Source organism: Sparus aurata, chromosome 11 (assembly GCF_900880675.1).
Source record: "Sparus aurata chromosome 11, fSpaAur1.1, whole genome shotgun sequence".
NCBI lineage: Eukaryota > Metazoa > Chordata > Actinopteri > Spariformes > Sparidae > Sparus > Sparus aurata.
In genome coordinates, this window is record NC_044197.1 from 26,440,260 (window position 1) to 26,458,898 (window position 18,639).

Consider the following 18,639-nt stretch of genomic DNA (forward strand, 5'->3'; position numbering starts at 1 on the left):
GGTCTATTTTATCCCAGACCACCTGGTCCGTAACCTGACCGAAGTGGTTTTGTTGCCTAAACCAAACAAAACTAGGATAGAAAACTTGAGAAAAAAAAAAAAAACATAATTAGCCAGATTAGTTCAAATACAATCTTCAACATGTAGGAACAACACCAACACGGCGATATCAAATAAACCGTAGAGCACATATCAAGCGACTGATACAAGAAGGTTAGCTTAGCTTAGCATAAATATGGGAAACAGCTTAAACATCCAACTTGCTCTTCCTGAAGGTGTCAAAAATGTCCAGAAAGCGTCACTTTTTTATCGTGTTTGTTTCACCTGTACAAAAATTGTTCTCGATAAACCTCTGTGATATACAGCGCAGAATGTGTTCCATTCAACTTCCTCCTCTCAGTCCTTCAGGTTGAGTTGAGTTGACTGCGTGTTAACTGACCACCGAAGCTGATCACTTTGATTGATTTGTCGTCTTTATTGACAAACAGTGCATTGTAAATGTAAGACTCAGAAAGTTAACAGCTACAAACTCACACACGCACGATGTACAAACATTTTACTGTACACTGAACAGCACACACACATTATATTACACACACGCACGCACACGCGCACGCGCGCACACACACACAGGTGCACAGGCGTGCGCATACTCACATTATATTACAGCATTATAATACATTACAGTGGGATGCTCCGACTATATGAGCAGTAACACCTATAACAGTATCGTAGGTAAACAGAGAAAGGCAGACGCCAGCCGATTACTGAGCTGTTTTTTTTTTTTTCCAAGAGAAACCATATACATTACATACATACTGAAAAAGTATGGCAGGCAGTAGAAAAGAAAACAAGTTTAAATTAAATAGTTAAAAAGAAGAAGATGTTTTCTGTACGCCCGGAGAGCAAACACAGCCGGACCGTTTTTAGCCCAGGTTAGTGTGATGAAACACTGTCAATGAATGAAATGAGAGAGGAAACCTTTGATTCTTCCGCCGGGAAGACCTTCACGTTCATTTGTTTTGGGATAAATGCCCTCCTTTAAAAAAAAAAAAAACCCACAACAAAACACTGCAGGGGTTTTTTGGTGTGAAAGTGACACTTGCCAACAGTGAGTCTGAGAATGAAACAAGCGCTCGATTCGCTCGCCTTTACGCTGTTAGTCGGTGGGAACGCAGACTGGATGCAGAGTGAGTTGTGCAGGGGGGTTGTGGGCATTAGGAGAAGAAAGAGGAGCACTGGGTAGAGCGGAGAGAGAGAGACAAAAAGAGAAAGAGTAATCTCTCCACACCCAGCCTCATTTTTATTCAAACGCGAGAGTCGAGCTTTGCCTCTCGCGTCCCTTTTTTCTCTCTTCTTCTGTTATCCTTCCCTTCTCCCCTTGCCCCTTCTATTACCTATTCCCTTTCACTCCTTTTTTTCTTTTTTTTTTTTAGCTCTCTTCATTACTCGCCTCCTCTCATCTCCAGCCTCACCTACAGTATCTATTACACCAGAGCAACAGGAGAGGAGAGCAGCGGCAGGGTTCGGTCTGGCTTTTTCGGGAAAATAACTGCAATTAAAAGATAAATCCACAATAAAGCACTTGGAGGAGCTCCTGGTGACACACCTTGCATTCCGGGGCCAATTATTTTACTGTTTCGGCGGTTAATTGGGCGAACGTAATGTGACATCATGCTGACATGTTTCCAGCACAGTCACAGTGGAGGCCGAACTGAGTTTCTATCTCAAACATCTGCAGTAAATGTCAGATTTTGGTGTCAGTCCCTAAAGATGAAAGAGAGAGGGTCTTTTGTCTGCAGCTGCCATTTGTACCATTATTCAACAATGAACAGAGGCAAATTCATCGTCTCTGCTGGCAGTATCCCAGCGGACCAGAATGCATTGCAGCTGCAAAATGTTGAGATTTTTACAATAGGGAGAGAGTACGGTCACAGATGAACCATCATGTTCACAAACTGGTCTGATGGTGAAAAGCACCACACAACGTTAAAACGTCATCCTAATAAAGAACAAACAGAGAAACCTTCAAATATTCATGGGAGCATCTCTCCTTTAAAGAAGTGGTTCTCAAACGGCAACATAAAGCCACTGCAAGGGAGGTAACTAGGGGGAAAGTAAGAAGTGACAGTTTACAGATGTTATCACGCTGATCTTTATGTTGCTTGCCCCACCTTTGTTGATACATGATAAAAGTCGTAATGCGAGGGGCTTGGACTTTCCTCAGCTTTAGAACAAAAAGAAAAAGGAAGAGACTTAACTTACTGGTCCAATCTGTAAGACGGCTGATTGTTGAGTGTTGTTCCCAACTCTCGAATGAGACTCAACAATCATTGTTCTTACGACTTGGACCTTTAAAATCCCGTCCGTGTGCTGCTAATGGTGGCACCAAAGCTAAAAATGAGGATGTTGAGATTAATGTAAACTCAATCTGTATTTCAACTGTTTTGCTTTGCATTTCTGGGCCAATTTTGGATGAACTCTGTGTAATCTTTTGTTCCCATCTATAATAAGGAAGCTGTTTGCACTTGCAGCTACGCTGGTACACACCCACTGTTTTTCTCCACCGCACCAGCAGCCAAGGATCATGGGTATTATAGTATTAAGACCCATTTGCTATGCCTAACTCACTTACATAAGTCCACATAATTAAGTGGTTGATATGTGAGTCAGGAGAGTTCTGTGTTTCTTTGTTGTGATCTTATGATCCAGAATTTGTGCACACGCACAGGCATGTGGGTGATGTGATTCACATTCGTGTGAATGGTTTCACATTATTCCACTGGTCAGTTCAACATCCTCATTAGACTTAGCTTTGGTGAGTAACACTGACAAAACACTGAGAGAACTCTTCTTCTCTAACAGGAAAGGATCCAGTACATGCACCGATGCCCGTCTGAAAAAAAAACGTCAAGTGTCTTTCAACAGCAAATTGAAGAATCTACGTCTTTTTAGAGTTGATGTTTCCAAACGAAAGATCAAGCATTATTTTTACTGAAAGTGATTTGTGTTTTTCAACACAAGATCCTTCATAAGTGGAGTGAAAATAAGAGAAAAACGGGAAACATTTATAAACCTTGATGTCAAAACTCTCCACTTTCAATAAAAATCAAATTTATCCTTGAACTAGCAGATGTGCCCAGACTCTCAGCACGGATATAATCACAAAGTGTTATTATTAGAGTCTTGTTCACATTCACAACCACAGAACTCTCCAAGGTTTTAATAATGTGTTTCTCTCGTTTAGAAGCTGGATTTAGAGTGGATTCAACTTTCAATAAGCAGAAAACCAAAGATCAAAAACATTTTCTCTATGAACTCTTAAAGCACTTCATCTTGGATTAATCTTTTAAATATAGTGCACAATTTACTGATAAACGATCTATGCAGCAATGTGGACAAAACTCACATCCGTCGTGTTCCTGAGATATCCTCTCTGTGGTGTATATTTGTGCTCAAACCAGGACATGTTATATTATAAATAGAGGAGCTGTAGATCAGCTCTGCCTTCATTGTCTTTTCACAAACACTGACACACACGTGAAATGTCTCTGAAAGCTCACATCTTACCTTTTTAAATAGCAGGAAAAAAACACAGATAAAGGACGGACACATCACATTTAGCTAAGGATTGTTTCATCATGTATTAAGATGCCTGTCTGGGTTGATAGCTTTCATTTTCGGTGTGACATTTTTTTTAAGGTGCCGTTCAATATGAGCTCTCAGGCACACTCGTCATCTCGGCGCTGACAGTTTTCCCAGAGGCATCTATTTACATTGAATTACGCCTCTGAGCCGCCGACACGCTCCGAGTTGATCTCAATACTTCCTGATAAAATGTTCAATAAGCTATTGTTTCTAGGCAACAAATGCAATTCCAGTGAAAAGAGGAAACCAAAACTGTTGTGAACCTCTAAATGTCGCAATGTACAGAATGAAAGACTTTGGGTCGTCCCAGCAGACAAACACATCAGTCTCTGTCGGACGCGTCAGCGTCACGCAGCAGTAAAACATGCCGAAAGCAAGCATCCAAACACCATCACTTCTATCGTTGTAAGTGCATCATGGCATCCAATCAGCGCTGCAGACTGGTAATCCTTGGGCTGAGGCTGCACACACATGACCAGAGGTTTGGGGCTGAAGGCAGAGCGAGCTGTGCTGTTGTTTCACAGCTGCTAATCTGCTCAGCAGCTGAGATAAAAGAGAACTCCCAGTGCTCCTCCAGCAGTGTGCCCACAGTGAGATCAGGCCTTCTTGATATCATATGTTGTGGGGACTAGGGAGTCAAACATCACATTATGCGCTGAAACAAGATTAATATGCAGTCGAAAGCTTGTTTCCACCAAAGTACTACTGGCATAGTAACCTTTGAACCCCTGTGTAAACACAACACGCAGCCCAGTCACCAGGATATAATATTAGCAGTTAATGTTTCTGCAAAACGCAGATCTGAGTTGGAAATTTGTATGGTGGTGGCCAATAAGCCAACTGGCTGACTGCAGTTTGAGTCACACCACTAGATATTCTTAAGACCTGCAGACATGTCCATCCGCGATCGTGGTGACCAAAACAGGTATCTCAAGCCAAACCATGATGTTTTCCTAACCCTTATCGAGTGGCATTTGTGCATTAACCTAAGCTGAGCATAAGCACATCTTTTTGACCGGAGTAAATGGAAAATTCAACCTAAACAAAGGTAAAGTTACAATTTAAAGAAACGTTAAGTTTCAACTTATCTGCGGTTTTGCAGAAACAGACTTAGCCCACATTTAGTCTTGTGACTGGGTTGAAATGTGAGTTCTGTTCTGCATTTTCACTGCGACAGTACTTAAATATTGGCAGGGTTGTTACTGGATGGCTTCATGAGTAACACCTTTCTCTTTTCAACCAGTTTGGAAACAACAGGGGAGACTGGTCTCGACTCTTGAGAAGCTGTGGCTGTGATCAGATTGACAACATATACAAACTTGCCAACCCTTCTGCGTAACCTCTCTCTGTGTCTCTCTTGCTCAGCCACAGACTTGTTTATTACAACAAGGAATCAAGCTTTGCTTGAAAAAAGGCTGCAGCCAGCAAGACAAAAGACTGCTGAAAACCTGAATTACTGCCTCGCAGTTGTATGCCTCTGTGCACCAGTATGCCGCTGTTCCAGAGCTATGGCGTTGAATAATAGGCACAACATCAGAAAAGTATGATGTTGCAGTGCATTCAACCCCTGATCTTTTAGCTATCAAACATCATAACGTCTTATTAGACATCTGTGTAAAATGTTTGCCTAATCATTGTATGAATTCTTGAGTTATGGCCCAAAATGGATTTTTTGAGGTCACAGTAACCTTGACCTGTGATATTCGGCCACCAAATTCATTTCAAATCAGTTCATCCTTAAGTTATAGTTGACATTTGGACCAAATTTAAAGAAATTCCCACGATGTGTTTCTAAGATATCTCGTTCACGAAATTGGGACTGATGGACAACTCGAACACAAAATCCCTCCAGTCTCCAGTCCGCTACATCAGAGCATTTGTGATGCAATGACTCCACCAACCAGTAGTCTGCAGTGTTTCAGCTCCAACTTTTAGTATTGGATCAGTGTGCTGGCTCTTTGAAACGGTTGGCGCGTTTGACAACACAAACACCAAAATAACTTCCATAACTGAAAAGAACTGTACTGACTGCTTGGTGGAAACGAGGCTAATTTCCATTCTGACAACTCCTTCCTGTCTGTTTTGTGTTTTCCCATTTTTTCCTGTTGATCTGTTTTTCTGACATATCAGACAAATTAGTCTTTGTTTCTTGTCAATGGATGTTGCATTAGGTTGCCGTCCACAGATGAGAACGTGGATAGGTCACCTCATCTGCAAACTGACACAACATTATTAATCAGTTCTGTCAACTGCAAAATGTTACTGTCAAAACAGACTCTGACAACAATGACATGTCCGGCAGCCAACGAGTTTATATAAAAAGCCCCTGCCTGCCTGCTTGCCTGTTGCTGCAGAGTGATGATTACCATCTGGACGGCAGCCATACAGTATAGACAGAAATGGGATTTGCTTCATGTTTTGAGGACGGTACGCGAGCATTGGATTTCTGGGTTGTTCATGCGTTTTATTAACGCCTCAGTGACAGCTTTAGGCTTTTTCAGCCAAATCACAAGAACATTGGATGAAAATACCTGTTTTGTCTTTTGAGATTCCCTGGCCACCGCAGTGTATTCACAACAGGTGCGTCTCAGCAGCTGCTAATGACTCAATACCCACAGCCTCTCAGGCAGTATATCCTCTTTGTCTATACTTTCAGACGCCTTGCTTTCAAAGCTTTGTAAAAAAAAGACTTAAGCATTACACTGCTGTGGCTTCATATTTCTTTATCTGATTTTGTCTCTGGTCTGTAATTGCCTTTACGCAGAGGGCATTCGTGCTGACTGTATAACATCACCATCATCATTGAGTTCCCTCTGAATTAAGCATTTAAAGTAGGCCAGGATTTGCTAGCTCTCTGCATGGAGGAGTTTATCTTTTCATGGCTGCATGGAAAGTACAAAAAAAAAAGAATAAAACAGAACTATGAATCCCCTTTTTTCACATTTTTTTTGTCTGCAGTTCACACCGCTTAAAAGTTTGCTCGAGTGATGAGTCAGGCAGAGGAAGAATAATCATAGAGAGCTCATAAATACTCCAGTGACAATTAATTGTTTGATGCTGTTGGCAAAAGTGAGCGCAAATGAGCAAATAGGAAATAAACATCCCATAGCGTAGTATGTACAGACTCTTCAATATGAAGACAGATTCACAATGTCCCGTTAAACTGTTGGCTCTTGTCTTGATTCAAATGGTTGCAAGTTTCGCCAACACACTGTCAGAGATAACAAAGCCTCCTATGGATCGACAAACACTTTTTTTTGTCAGACTTTTGGTCCAGGTAGTGTCTCTTCACATAAATGTCTGTTTCCTCTTCACAGTAGCATGATCCTGTGATTTATTTATTTTTACATAAAAACCAGGCCAAGTCGTCAAGCTGGCAAAAACAAGTCTGTAGATTTCCGTGGGGGAAGTTATCTTGCAGGCAGATTTTGGGTGAGAGGGAACAGGAGGTTTGTGATTGTACCCTATATAGTCAGGTAGAGAAGGCCAGACACTTTTTTTTTTCCCAGTCACGAATCACATCTGCCTTGTTTTTCCTCTTGCACTAACTCCAAATTAAATTCCCTCCGAGATGAATTCGGTTTAAATCGATTTGGGAGGCTTAACAGTACGGGAGAAGTCTGTCCAATGACTGAAGGAGGGACCTGGTGACTGCTGAGGCCACGCAGACACACAAACAGCCACAGCGATTGTTAAAAACGTAAATCAGCAAAGTGAAGTGTATGAAGGTGAAAGAGAAGAAGACAACAGCCTGCTCGTTCATTCAGACTGTACACTTAGCAGATATTTCATTGTGTATCGCTTCCCTGTGTGGTTACACAGACTCAGTTGGAGACTGGTCATCGATATTGTGCCTCATCGACTGAACGCTAGTCAGGATTTTCTTCTGGTGTCCGGCAAGAGACACCCCGATCCTCTGAAGATCTCTGGAAAAACACAGAACAGAAAAATGTCATATTAACACTGCTATTATTACAGGTCCTATGCGTAGGTATATAGCACTGATAATTCTTTACTGCATTAATCACAAGGGTGTTTAAGCTGGAATGAAAAGGTGCAATGTGTGAACATGCAACAAAAATGGATAAGGGCTGTTTTTGCCTGGTTTGATTAAATAATGACAAAGTAGTGGGCCATGTTTAACTAATCATTCCCAGAGAGAAAAACATATTTACATTTCACATTATTCTGTATTGGTTCTTTAACTTTTTAAAGGTATATTATGAAGTCTTTTTAAAAAACGTTGTACTGTACAAAAGTACTGTAATTCTTCTCAATCATTCATTATGACCCACTAGAAGTGTGTGTCGGTGTATTTCTCTGCAGGATTCCTGCTCTCTCTGCCTGTATTTTCTTATTTTCTTTATATTTTGTTGTGCTCAGGATGTTTTGGGGAGTCATCCCTCCGGCAGTGGGTGGGTAGCCCCCAGCTATTAACACAACAGGTGAAGTCAGGACTACCTACAGATGTTTCTCCTTTCAGATTACACCATTACCACAGTGTTAAAGGTACTGCAACACCGCAGAAAAGGAGGGGGGACTTTTACTTTATCAAGCTGACTTTGCATTAGCTGCAGTGTGCACCAACAACAACAGGTGGCACATGTGAGCACTTCAGACTACATGTGAGTACAGTGAACCATCAAAGCCCTGGGTTTCTCTCTCTTCCCTCTGGAACCAGACACACTGTTTTATTTCCACATTGACTTAGTGACGGATTTGGAAATCTGTGCAAACGGAATTATAGACCGTGCTCTCGGATTCATAATCCATGTGCAGATTTTTCCCTCTGCTCATTGATCAGCACAGCAATAGTGATATTGAGATATTGGTAGTGATCAATAAACATTACAGATAATGACAAAAATTCGAAAAACTCATTTTGGCTGTGTATGGGAAAAATGCTCTATTTAACTAGCGGAGGAGGAGCGCTGTGGTGCACCTGTGTGCATAATGTGGTGCAAAGATCTCAGACCTCTGATAGGACTGGACAGGTCATAAGAACAATCATTCAGACTAATAGGGGATGGGGTGTGGGTAGGTGAAATAGCCATCCTGCAGCATCAGGATCTTTTTGCCGGCTGAAGTGGCGCACAGTGCACAAGAGTGTCGCTGCTAGTTTTATACCAATGGTCTTAAAATAAGTCGAGATCAGGTGCTTTGCTGGCGCATCTCGGAGCAGCAGTAGGCGTTTGCAGTAATAAGATGAACCCTTGATCTAAAGTCAATGTTGCAGCATTTTACGTGTGATACAGAGGGCTCAGTATTCCTATAGTAAAATGCATCTTCAAAGGCAGGTTCACAACACATGTACATGTGCTTTGATTATAAGAGAGGCTGCTCTCTCAGTCATTTAAAGGCTTTTCTATCCATGTGCGTAGTAATGTCACTGTAGCGAACATCATGGCACATTTAAGCAGGAAAGCTATATCTGTAGTTATAAACAGGCCAGAACAGAGGATACTCCTTAGAGGAGGCAGCAGTGATGGAGCTCAGGAGTCGGGAGATTTCAATAATCAGTGAAATGAACTATACTCTGTCTTGTGTGTAAATACGCGTATTGTCTCTCTTAAGGGGGAGTCCCACTTAATGTTTATGCTACTGGAGTCCATTGCAGGTGATGTCACTGATATGTTCCCCATCAAATACAAATTGTTTCATCCACCTCCACCTTATCCGATCAAAGGACTGAGATCTGCGCACTGCATTACGCACACAGAGACGCACCCCAGTGCTCCTCCTGCTCCAGTTAAATAGAGCATTTCCTACAATGTAAACTGTTTCAAGATTTTAATGTCCTTCATTGCTCAAGAACATCTAAAAATAGATTAAGAATCACAGACATGATACCCAAGTAAGACGAAAACTAAGAATTGTTTGAGAAATGCAGTAAGTAGGGAAGAAGGTTTTCCTTTGAACACGTTTTATTTCTTGACATTCTGTGTGTGTAGCAGACAGCAGCAGCAGGGCTGAGCCAGGAGAGCTACTGTGACTACATATCTAAATAGCCTTAAAGTGGACCTTTTTGTTCACTTAATGGGTCATCGTCTCCCAGCCAGGAGGAGAGGTGGCTCAACTGGAATAACTGTGGAAACTCTACACTGTAAAAAAGAGAACTAGCTTGATGAAGGGCGTTTGTTCCCCTGGTGATATGTGTTTCATCTTACCACCAGGTTCAAAACCAGTATTCTTTCTACTAGATCAGTAAGTAGCAGTAGCAATGTAGCTACAGCTATCTATGTGACCACGGTGCTGACAGTACTACCACAGGGAAACAAAGAAAAGTTTTTCTATTACAATAAATGTAACAATTCCACAAAAGTAAATAACTTTGTTTTAAAAAATTAACCCCTGAGGTCTGAGTTTTTAATAATTTTCTATCTAACACTCACATCATACCGGTTACTGAAGCTGGCCCCAACGAACATAGAAATTTATAGTTGGATAATTCCTTTAGTAGTTTTGTAAATATGTGTCTGTAATTGGAAACTGAGTGCTGCAGGGCCAGGTGACGTGTGCTCCTGGTGGCGGTGTGCTGGAGAGGAGCGGGCAACTTTGAATGTTGTGTACAAACAGAAACCGACAATTCCTGAATAGTACTGTACACCTTTACATGTATAGCTTCATTCTTTTAGTGGAGAAATGGTAAGAAAAGGAATTAATCAGCACAAAAAGTCTAATTAGCTTAACAGTTTTTTTTATTGACACATCAACGGATATAAAATGTGCATCATTAATTTTAGTTCACTGATTATTGATGATTCGGGCCAATTTGCTTTCAACCACACTGATATAAAAATATGCCTATATAGCCCATTAATGGTCATATACAAGACTTCATATGAACTATATGGGCAGATGACTTTTTATAGGAGCTAATATGGGACAGATTTTTTATGTTTTTAAGGTTCACTGGCACATAACCAAGTCTGTGTGGCACTATCTGCTCTCGCCGCACTGGTACTGTGTTAAAGTATAGCTAATTAATTCCTGTGGGAAAATGCCTCCTCTTATGTTTGACCCAAAGTGCAGCCTGCAGGGACCAGCCACAAAAATGCATACCTCCACCACTTATACATACTGTACGTCAGTAAATAAAACTAAAAATGTCTTCAATAGTTAGATGGTGAACGAAAAAGACACACTGATTAAAAATCTCACTTCCAAAATGTTTGCTTGTGGAGTGAGTACAAATCACTTGCAGAAACTCCAGCTATGAGAAACAGCTACATGAAAGCCAGAAAATATAGGCTCAGTTTAAAGAAGAAACAGCATTATCTGAGGAAAGAGGCCTCTTTTTATTTTGACGGGGTTTTACAGAAATTACAGCTCCTCACGAGTTATTTGACAGAGATATATTGACATTCTGTAGCGGTGCTCACAGCCTTTTATAGCATGATAAAAAGAGGAAGAAAGGATGGAAGTAAGTAAGCCTGGGAGATGGTTCAGACAGAACACATGGCACAGCAGTCAGCCAACCAGCAGCCCTGCCAGTTGTCCAGCTAACGAGACACAGACTTGGCACGTGAGCAGTGTGAGACGTAGGCAGAGTGAGGCAGCTAAACGGGCGGACTTACTCGGCTGTGATTTGTGTGATGAGCGGCAGAGAAGTGAAGCCCGAGCCCAGGAAGGAGTCTCGATACTGGGTCATCTTCAGCGCAGCCAGCCAGTCCTCCACAGAGCTCACCCTGCTCAGGTCTGGAGCTCCGCGGTCTAACAAGGGATGATGGGAAGGACTGCAGGCGGTGGATACGATAGGAGAGAAAAAAGAGGTTTCACTGATACAGAGGTTAGAGACGGACAGGGAGAGTGTGTTTGTGTATGTAAATGAGTTTGTATCTCTCCTCACCCAGGGGTGACGTTGTTGGTGCCGGCTTTCAGAGATGCAGGGTTGCGTATCATTTTGTCCAACATGCTGACAATATCGGGGAACTTTGGCCGTGCGTTCCTGTCTTTCTGCCAGCAGTCCAGCATCAGCTGGTGCAGCACGACTGGACAGTCCATGGGAGCTGGCAGCCTGAAGTCCTGCTCGATGGCGTTTATCACCTGGGAGGTGAGAGCGAGGGAGAGGGAGACAAATGGACACAATTTTTTTATGAATTGTGGAAAATCATTTATCTTTTTTACAATTGGTGATAGAATCAATGAGAGTTGCAAAGATAAATCAATGTATCAAATAATCGTGTTTTGCTCATGACAAAAAAAACAAACAAAAAAACACCACAGAGAATTATCAGCCGAAACTTTACACATTATTGGCTTTAGAGCAGGTTTTAGCATCTTTCAACACCTATTTCAGCTTGTTGTTTTCGGTTTCACAGCCATCAACTGATAAACGGACCGCAAACTACCTACCCAGAGATAAAACAGTATTCGGACAAAGGTAACCTATACTTAGTGAACATAGCTGAGCATTTAGTAGCTACATTTTCCACACGATTTGACTGATTTTGACCAAAATAGAGCTAAAAATAAAGAAAATAATGGATGGATAGACGACGATGCCAATGTTGATTTATATCTTCTTTCACAATTTCAATAAGCGACTGTTCATTATACTATTCATGCACTATTCCTATCAAGTATGACCACAAATTGATTATGTAGTAAGTTTCAACTTCACAGCATGCGGATATTGTGGCATTATGAAAAGAGATGGCAAATAAACAATATGTGGATGACTTTAGTGACATTTCGGTCTACTGCATCTCATTTATTCTGTTTATTTTCCATTTTTATTAAAAGTAAACACTGCTTTAGCTAAACTTTATAAAATAACATAGCCAGAGACGCATTGCCACATTATCACAGTCACATTGCAGTTCAGGCATCCATTAAAGCTTCTGCAATGTTCCCAGTGTAATGGAATATGTGGGCGGGGTATAACTTTTAAAGTTGATCAAATCATTCAAAGATTTGATCGCTGGCAAGTGGCTTTGTTTTAGCGAGCACAGACTCTCTGGGGAGCTGCTGCAGCTTGAAACTGGGTTCAATCGTTCAGGATCGTTTGCTTCCACCCACATCTCCATCACCTACATTGTTGGAGGCAGAGAAAGAGGAGGAACATATAGATTCCACCCACTGAGACGGCATCCATGACAGTTTTGGAAAGACGTTTTTTTGGATTCTGACAACCAAACACTCAGGATGTTGTTCTGATAGATACCATGAACCAAGTTAATGAGGTCATGTGTGGTTTCATATAATTGAAGAAGTGCTGCGGCCCTGAACTCACATTTGATTGACGCCTCCCACTGCAGAATAAATTATCAAAAGTATTTTTACGGAAAGAGAAAATATTTGGATTTTTCGTGCCAACGTATACACACAGGATGTTTTTTTCTCTGTAGGATTCCAACAAGCCCACTCTTCTCGCAGGGGAAATGTGTGATATAAATGACAGCCGGGAAAACATATTTTGAAAGAAACATATTATTGTGATATGACATCAGTAAATTGCACTCAGCACGGTACTGCTCTGCGATGCTCTGGATATCAAAAGGATGAAAGAGGCAAAAAGATGTGAAGTTGAGTCCAGCTCTCCCGCTGCTGTTTAGTGGACACTTTATATTTTGCTCTCGAGTTTTGATTTGTGACTTCCTGTTGGCAGAGAGGAGCTCCGTGTGGACGGGAAAGTATTCTCTGTTACAGCTTCTTTGTGATTTCTGCTGATAACACAGAAGTATTTTTTTTTACAGAAGAATCGTGCCTCTTTCGGCTCTATTTAAAACTCAGATTAGTTAAGAGGATTCAATTTCCATTTGAGAACTGCATCCTGACACATTTTATGCAGTCGCTTCGTACATCCAGATATTCATCACTAAGAGGCAGTGACGCCTGCTGCAGTCTCTGATGTCAAGGCAGGTAGTTTTACAAGTGGAGCTTCTGATTTCATTATGCCAGCGCAGGAGTCGAGAATGATAAGGACCTTTCGAAGTTTTTCTGTAAAAAACATCTTGGCAGGAATATGATATTGCAGAGAGGTTGTGCAAAACAAGCCAGCATACCTTTGTGTGCAGAATGCAATTATCCCAAACATCACAGGATTCAAAACTCCTTTGACTGAAAGTGTAACTAGCTGCTTTGCCATCCAAAAAATAGATATCAAAGACAGGAAATATCAAGTGAAGTAATCATTATCACAAATGATTCTGCCCCCTGTGCCAGTGATGTGAGAGTAATTCTTTAAATATCGCCCCAAAAGTGTAATTATGATGCTTGCAATGTTTTAAACTCACTTCGTCGTATAGCTCAAACACGTGGCTTAAAACATGTTCTGTATCTGTAAAGCTTTCAGATAGCATCTATCTTTCAGCTCTTTTAAAACGTCACATATAAGAGATTACTAACATCTTCCTTCTCACTGTTTGTTATTCTTTAGATGTCCAATGAGTATTTTTTTTATGGCTTTACAAATTAATGAAGACGGCTGTCACCACTTTTTTCTTGAATCGATTCAGTTCCTAACTCACAAGGTCCCGATTCGATCCAGTTCCATTAAATATCAAATCATTTTTAGGGATAGTTCAGTTGAAAAACCATGTTTCTTATTCTGAGAGAACCAAAGCTGTAAATTGTATGTGGAACCCTCTAATCTGGTGTTTCATTAAAACAATGTACATTAAGATAATGAATTGAATTAAATGATTTTGGAGGTCTGTAGTTGAATTCTGCCTGTGGAGGAATCAGTAGACTATCGCTGGATGATGCATCTTATTATTAAGAATGCTGCAGAGAAAAAACATGAAAATAATGACACATGTATGATTACTAGGAAATAAACTTCAGAAGATTGATGCCTCTTTCTGTACGATAAACAGCAGGTTAGCTTAACTTAGCACAGGCAAACAGAGACAACTCCAGGTAAATCACTGCATTTTGCCAAGACAGTCCTCATATAAACGCCACAGTTTAAATAACCACATTTGTCATTTATATATTTTGTGGTGGCAGGCGGCTTTCGTTACCTTTAAAGCCTTTGGGCTAACCTCAGCTAACAGACTCCTGCTTGTAGTTATGTATTGATCTTTGAATATTTCAGACACCCTGGAGAGAAGAATTCCTGTTTCTCACATTAAGTTTTAAAGGAAGGGGCTGAAAAATCTGCCACGTGTGCCATGCACAGACTCTCTAAAAGGCATGGGCAAAACATATATGAATGAATGAAAAGTGATAAATATGACTTTATACTTCAGATATATGCAGATTTGCATAAAAGGGTGTATTATTCTGCATTATTTCCTCAGAACTAAAAGTAAAAGTATTTGACTTATTAACGTTTCATTTTACTTGGCATTGCTGTATTTTCTGTGTTTGAATAAATAGATCCTTAATTTTCTGCATCTTTTTTCTTTCCCCTCTTTCATTTTGTATCTTACCATTCCTCCAGTTGTCCCCAGTGTGTTCCCACCATTCCCAATAACCTGACCACCACATCCACCAACCACACCTGCTCCTCATTCCCCAGTTATCTTCCCTGGTTTACCTGCCATGTAGCCTCAGCGCTGTGCCAGATTTTCGATTGTGCCTTCCTGCCAAAACTTTCCATTTCCTGTCTGCCTTTTTTTTTCAATGACCTCTGCCTGTATCCGAACTGTTGCCTGCCAGCTTTTGCCCTCTCGGACTGGTCTGCCTCTCCTCGCTTTGGTCGTTGACCTAATGAATGCAGTTTTAACGCTGCCTGTCCTGCCTGTGATTCAAGCGTTTAAGTCCAGTCCTCCTCCGCCGGAGCTCTCTCCTATCTTCCTATCGTTTTGATGCTGCTGCTACGTTTCTGTTCCCATTTTAATGAAGGATTGTTACTTTACCGAAGCGGAGGAGCCATAAAATTCCTTGAAATAATACTTTAACTTGTTTTTTCGGCGCTTCCTGTAAATTCAGAGTTACAAGCCCGTGTCGGTGTACTTATAAGCCGACCTAAAGGTAAGCTGGGGGAATGCGGCGCCTCTACTACTGTAAATTCAGCACTGGGGATTTGTCTGCTCGCTGGGTGAACTCTACTTGACCCCGACACACTTCTCAGGCTTTGTGCCGCATAAATTCTCTCTAAGCACCGCTGTCAATCAAAATTGCAGCGAGTGTAGTAAAACATCACAGGTCTCTTTCATGATTAATTCATGTCGAACACAGCACCTGTGGTGGCTCCGCTGACAATTTCACCGCTCCGTGTTCTTTGAAATCTTGTGTGTGTGTGTGTGTGTGTGTGTGTGTCTCTATGCATGTCAGCTCGCATGTGTGTGGTTCAGCTGTGTGTGTAGTATGTGTGAGTCGAGGGTGTGAAGTTCATGCATAGTTAATGCCCCGGCAGACCCTCGTTAGCTATAGTGGTAACACACACTTTTCCTCATCATTATACACTGTCTGAGCCATTATAAAACTACTGCTGTCATTATACTGACTCTCCGTCATTACTGCTGCATAGACGACTTCTATTGCTCAGGAGCAACCACAGGGGAAGGAGGGGTGAGGCTGCAGAGGAGGAGGTGTGAAATAAGGTGAAAACGAGGGTTGCGGTGGTGTAGGTAGTAGAAAAGGGTCTCTGCTGACAAAAATTAAGGAATGATTGAGGTTTATAAGTGAAAATGTTTTGTCCGTATATATTTCAAAGGTGATATATTGCCGCAGATTAATTCCTCATCAGTTGGAAAGTAACCAGGTAGAGAAAACTTGGTATAGTCAAAGTGAATGAGGCCTAAAGTAGGCAAAACATTGCTATGCCAGTCAGCAACGATGTCAAAGATTTTCTGCAGCAACAAAATGTATTTTAAAGTTTAAACTGAAAAACTGGAGGCGTGTAAAAAATTCCCAGTCTCCTCTGTGTCAAAGCCATTAGATATATAGTTTTAAAAGTGCAGGAATTCAGATTCAGAGCCTCGGAGCTTTGAAGTGGGGTTCAATGCCAAAACCCACTATAATCTGTGTATCACATTTCTTCTCGGAATAGAAACCTAAAAATAAAAATGTCAGCAATCCGATCTTCTGGAACCTCCTGTTTCATGTACTGGACGTGATCCCCTTTAGGTTTAAACAGTAAAATTGAATACTCAGCCTAAAGAAAGGATGGGAGAGTGGTTTTATGCTGCATTTTAACACGAGAACAGCAGAGAACTGCACAGGTCTTTTTTTAAAGATTGGCAATAATTTCCAGCCTGAAGAACATCTACATACCTTAAACAAATGAATGACATAATTGTGATGCCAGAGCAAAACAAGATATCAAAATGCTGCTGCAAATCGATCAAACTGTGAAGGTAATTGGGATGAAGTTGTCAAGACAATAAAATATTCCCAGGCAAAAGGATCAGCAGGAAAACAAAATTCTGATGCCTTTTGGTCTGATGTTCCAGCAAAGATTTCTGTGACACTCAAATTGATGTCCTCATTTTCCGCGTGTTTTCGTCAACATGCAGGCACCCTGCTGCGAGAGACGGCAAAGGAAACAAACAAGCACAACCCCCAACCCACACGCATGCACGCACACGCACACACACACACACACACACACACACAATCCTGAGAGAGTGTGCAACAAAGAAACGGGTAAACGTACAGAATCCTACAGTTACAGGCATCAATGAGAGGAACAAAACAGAACAGGAGAAAGACTCACACACACACACACGCACGCACACACACGCACATGCACACGCACACACGCACACACACACACACACACACACACAGAAGCACGCAGTGACTCACATCTTGGTTGCTCATGTCCCAGTAAGGTCTCTCGCCGTATGACATCACCTCCCAGGTGACGATCCCATAACTCCACACATCTGAAGCCGAGGTAAACTTCCTGTAGGCGATCGCCTCCGGAGCCGTCCACCGCACGGGGATTTTACCACCCTAAAGGGAAGACAGAGAGAGGGGAAGATAAATGATGAAAAAGAAAGGCAGGAGGAAAATTATTTTCTTTATAGTTCAACTCAAGTAGTATAGTTCAAAGTCCTCGCTTACACATTCATCACACAGCACTAAACAGAGGCCATGGGCAACCCGTATATCTGCCCTAGTACGTCATAAACATAAAGGTGAGGACTGATACAGTGTTGAGGAAATGGATATGTTAACATTTTATAGAAATCTCTCACATGTAAGTGATGACAAAGCAGATGTTTGATGGGACAATAAAATGTACATCTATTCAACATTAAAACATCCACATCTCCCAAAGGAACAGACAGTCAAAAAATACACAAGGCAATGAACATATAACGTCCATCAGTCCACAGGTTGTAAAGAATTTTTCGATCTATTGGTAGGTGATCCAAGGGTGGGGGTTGTGGTAGTCCATGTGCAAGTGCCACACCCCATGTTTCATATTAGAAACAATGTAACACAATGTAATGTATATCTTAAAGTGTACAAAAAGTGTAATAAATTAATGAAACATGACAGATTCAGTTCTTCCTTTCAGCCAAAGGGCTCCATTTTGTTAGGAGTGTGAATCCAACATGTCTCTGCAAAGAAGGGCATTGATAATGTCTCCATCTCCAGGAGAGCCACCTTACCTCTACGTAAATCATTCCTACCCATCATGCAAATTGTTACAGAATGTCGTAGGTTGCTTATTTACACATTGTTCACAACGAGAAAGTTACTTTACAGCTGTGTGCTAAGATTAATGACACATGGCATGTGTGTTACCAACTGTACGCATGCTGGTCTACATGCTAGTAGCATGCAGCTGACATAGCACAGCTGAGACTCAAGAAGTTTGGCCTAGGATGATGAAAAATGAGCCAAGACTGACAAGCTGTGTCTGCTCTGAAATGTCCAATGCGAGCGTTTTCTCCAGCATCACCCTCAGGAGTAATGTTATTTTTTTCACGAGTGTTCCTTCAATGTTTGCTGTGCATTACAGCTTCAAGGGGCAGCTTGCATGGCTGTAGAAGTAATTACTGTGACAGTGCGGATATGTGAAACCGGCAGGGTTGTTTATTTCTGTTGATATTTTCAGCCGGAACCGTAAAGTTTAAAGATGTA

General features: G+C 41.4%; 1 protein-coding gene across 2 annotated transcripts in view; it reads right to left on the reverse strand.

Moving 5' to 3' along the window:
- Positions 1–451: 451 nt before the first annotated feature.
- The window catches only part of LOC115591048 (ephrin type-B receptor 1-like), a 102,435-nt gene continuing 84,247 nt past the window's right edge, over positions 452–18,639 (reverse strand). The window contains exons 17-20 of one of the 2 annotated variants that reach the window (XM_030432668.1): positions 17,350–17,499; positions 11,498–11,694; positions 11,226–11,384; positions 452–7,574 (exon numbers count right to left, since the gene is read on the reverse strand). In XM_030432668.1, the coding sequence (XP_030288528.1) occupies positions 7,463–7,574; positions 11,226–11,384; positions 11,498–11,694; positions 17,350–17,499 (618 nt within the window). In that variant the 3' untranslated portion in view covers positions 452–7,462. Of the gene's footprint in view, positions 7,575–11,225; positions 11,427–11,497; positions 11,695–17,349; positions 17,500–18,639 lie in introns of both variants that reach the window. The other variant, XM_030432667.1, reaches the window with a different exon arrangement.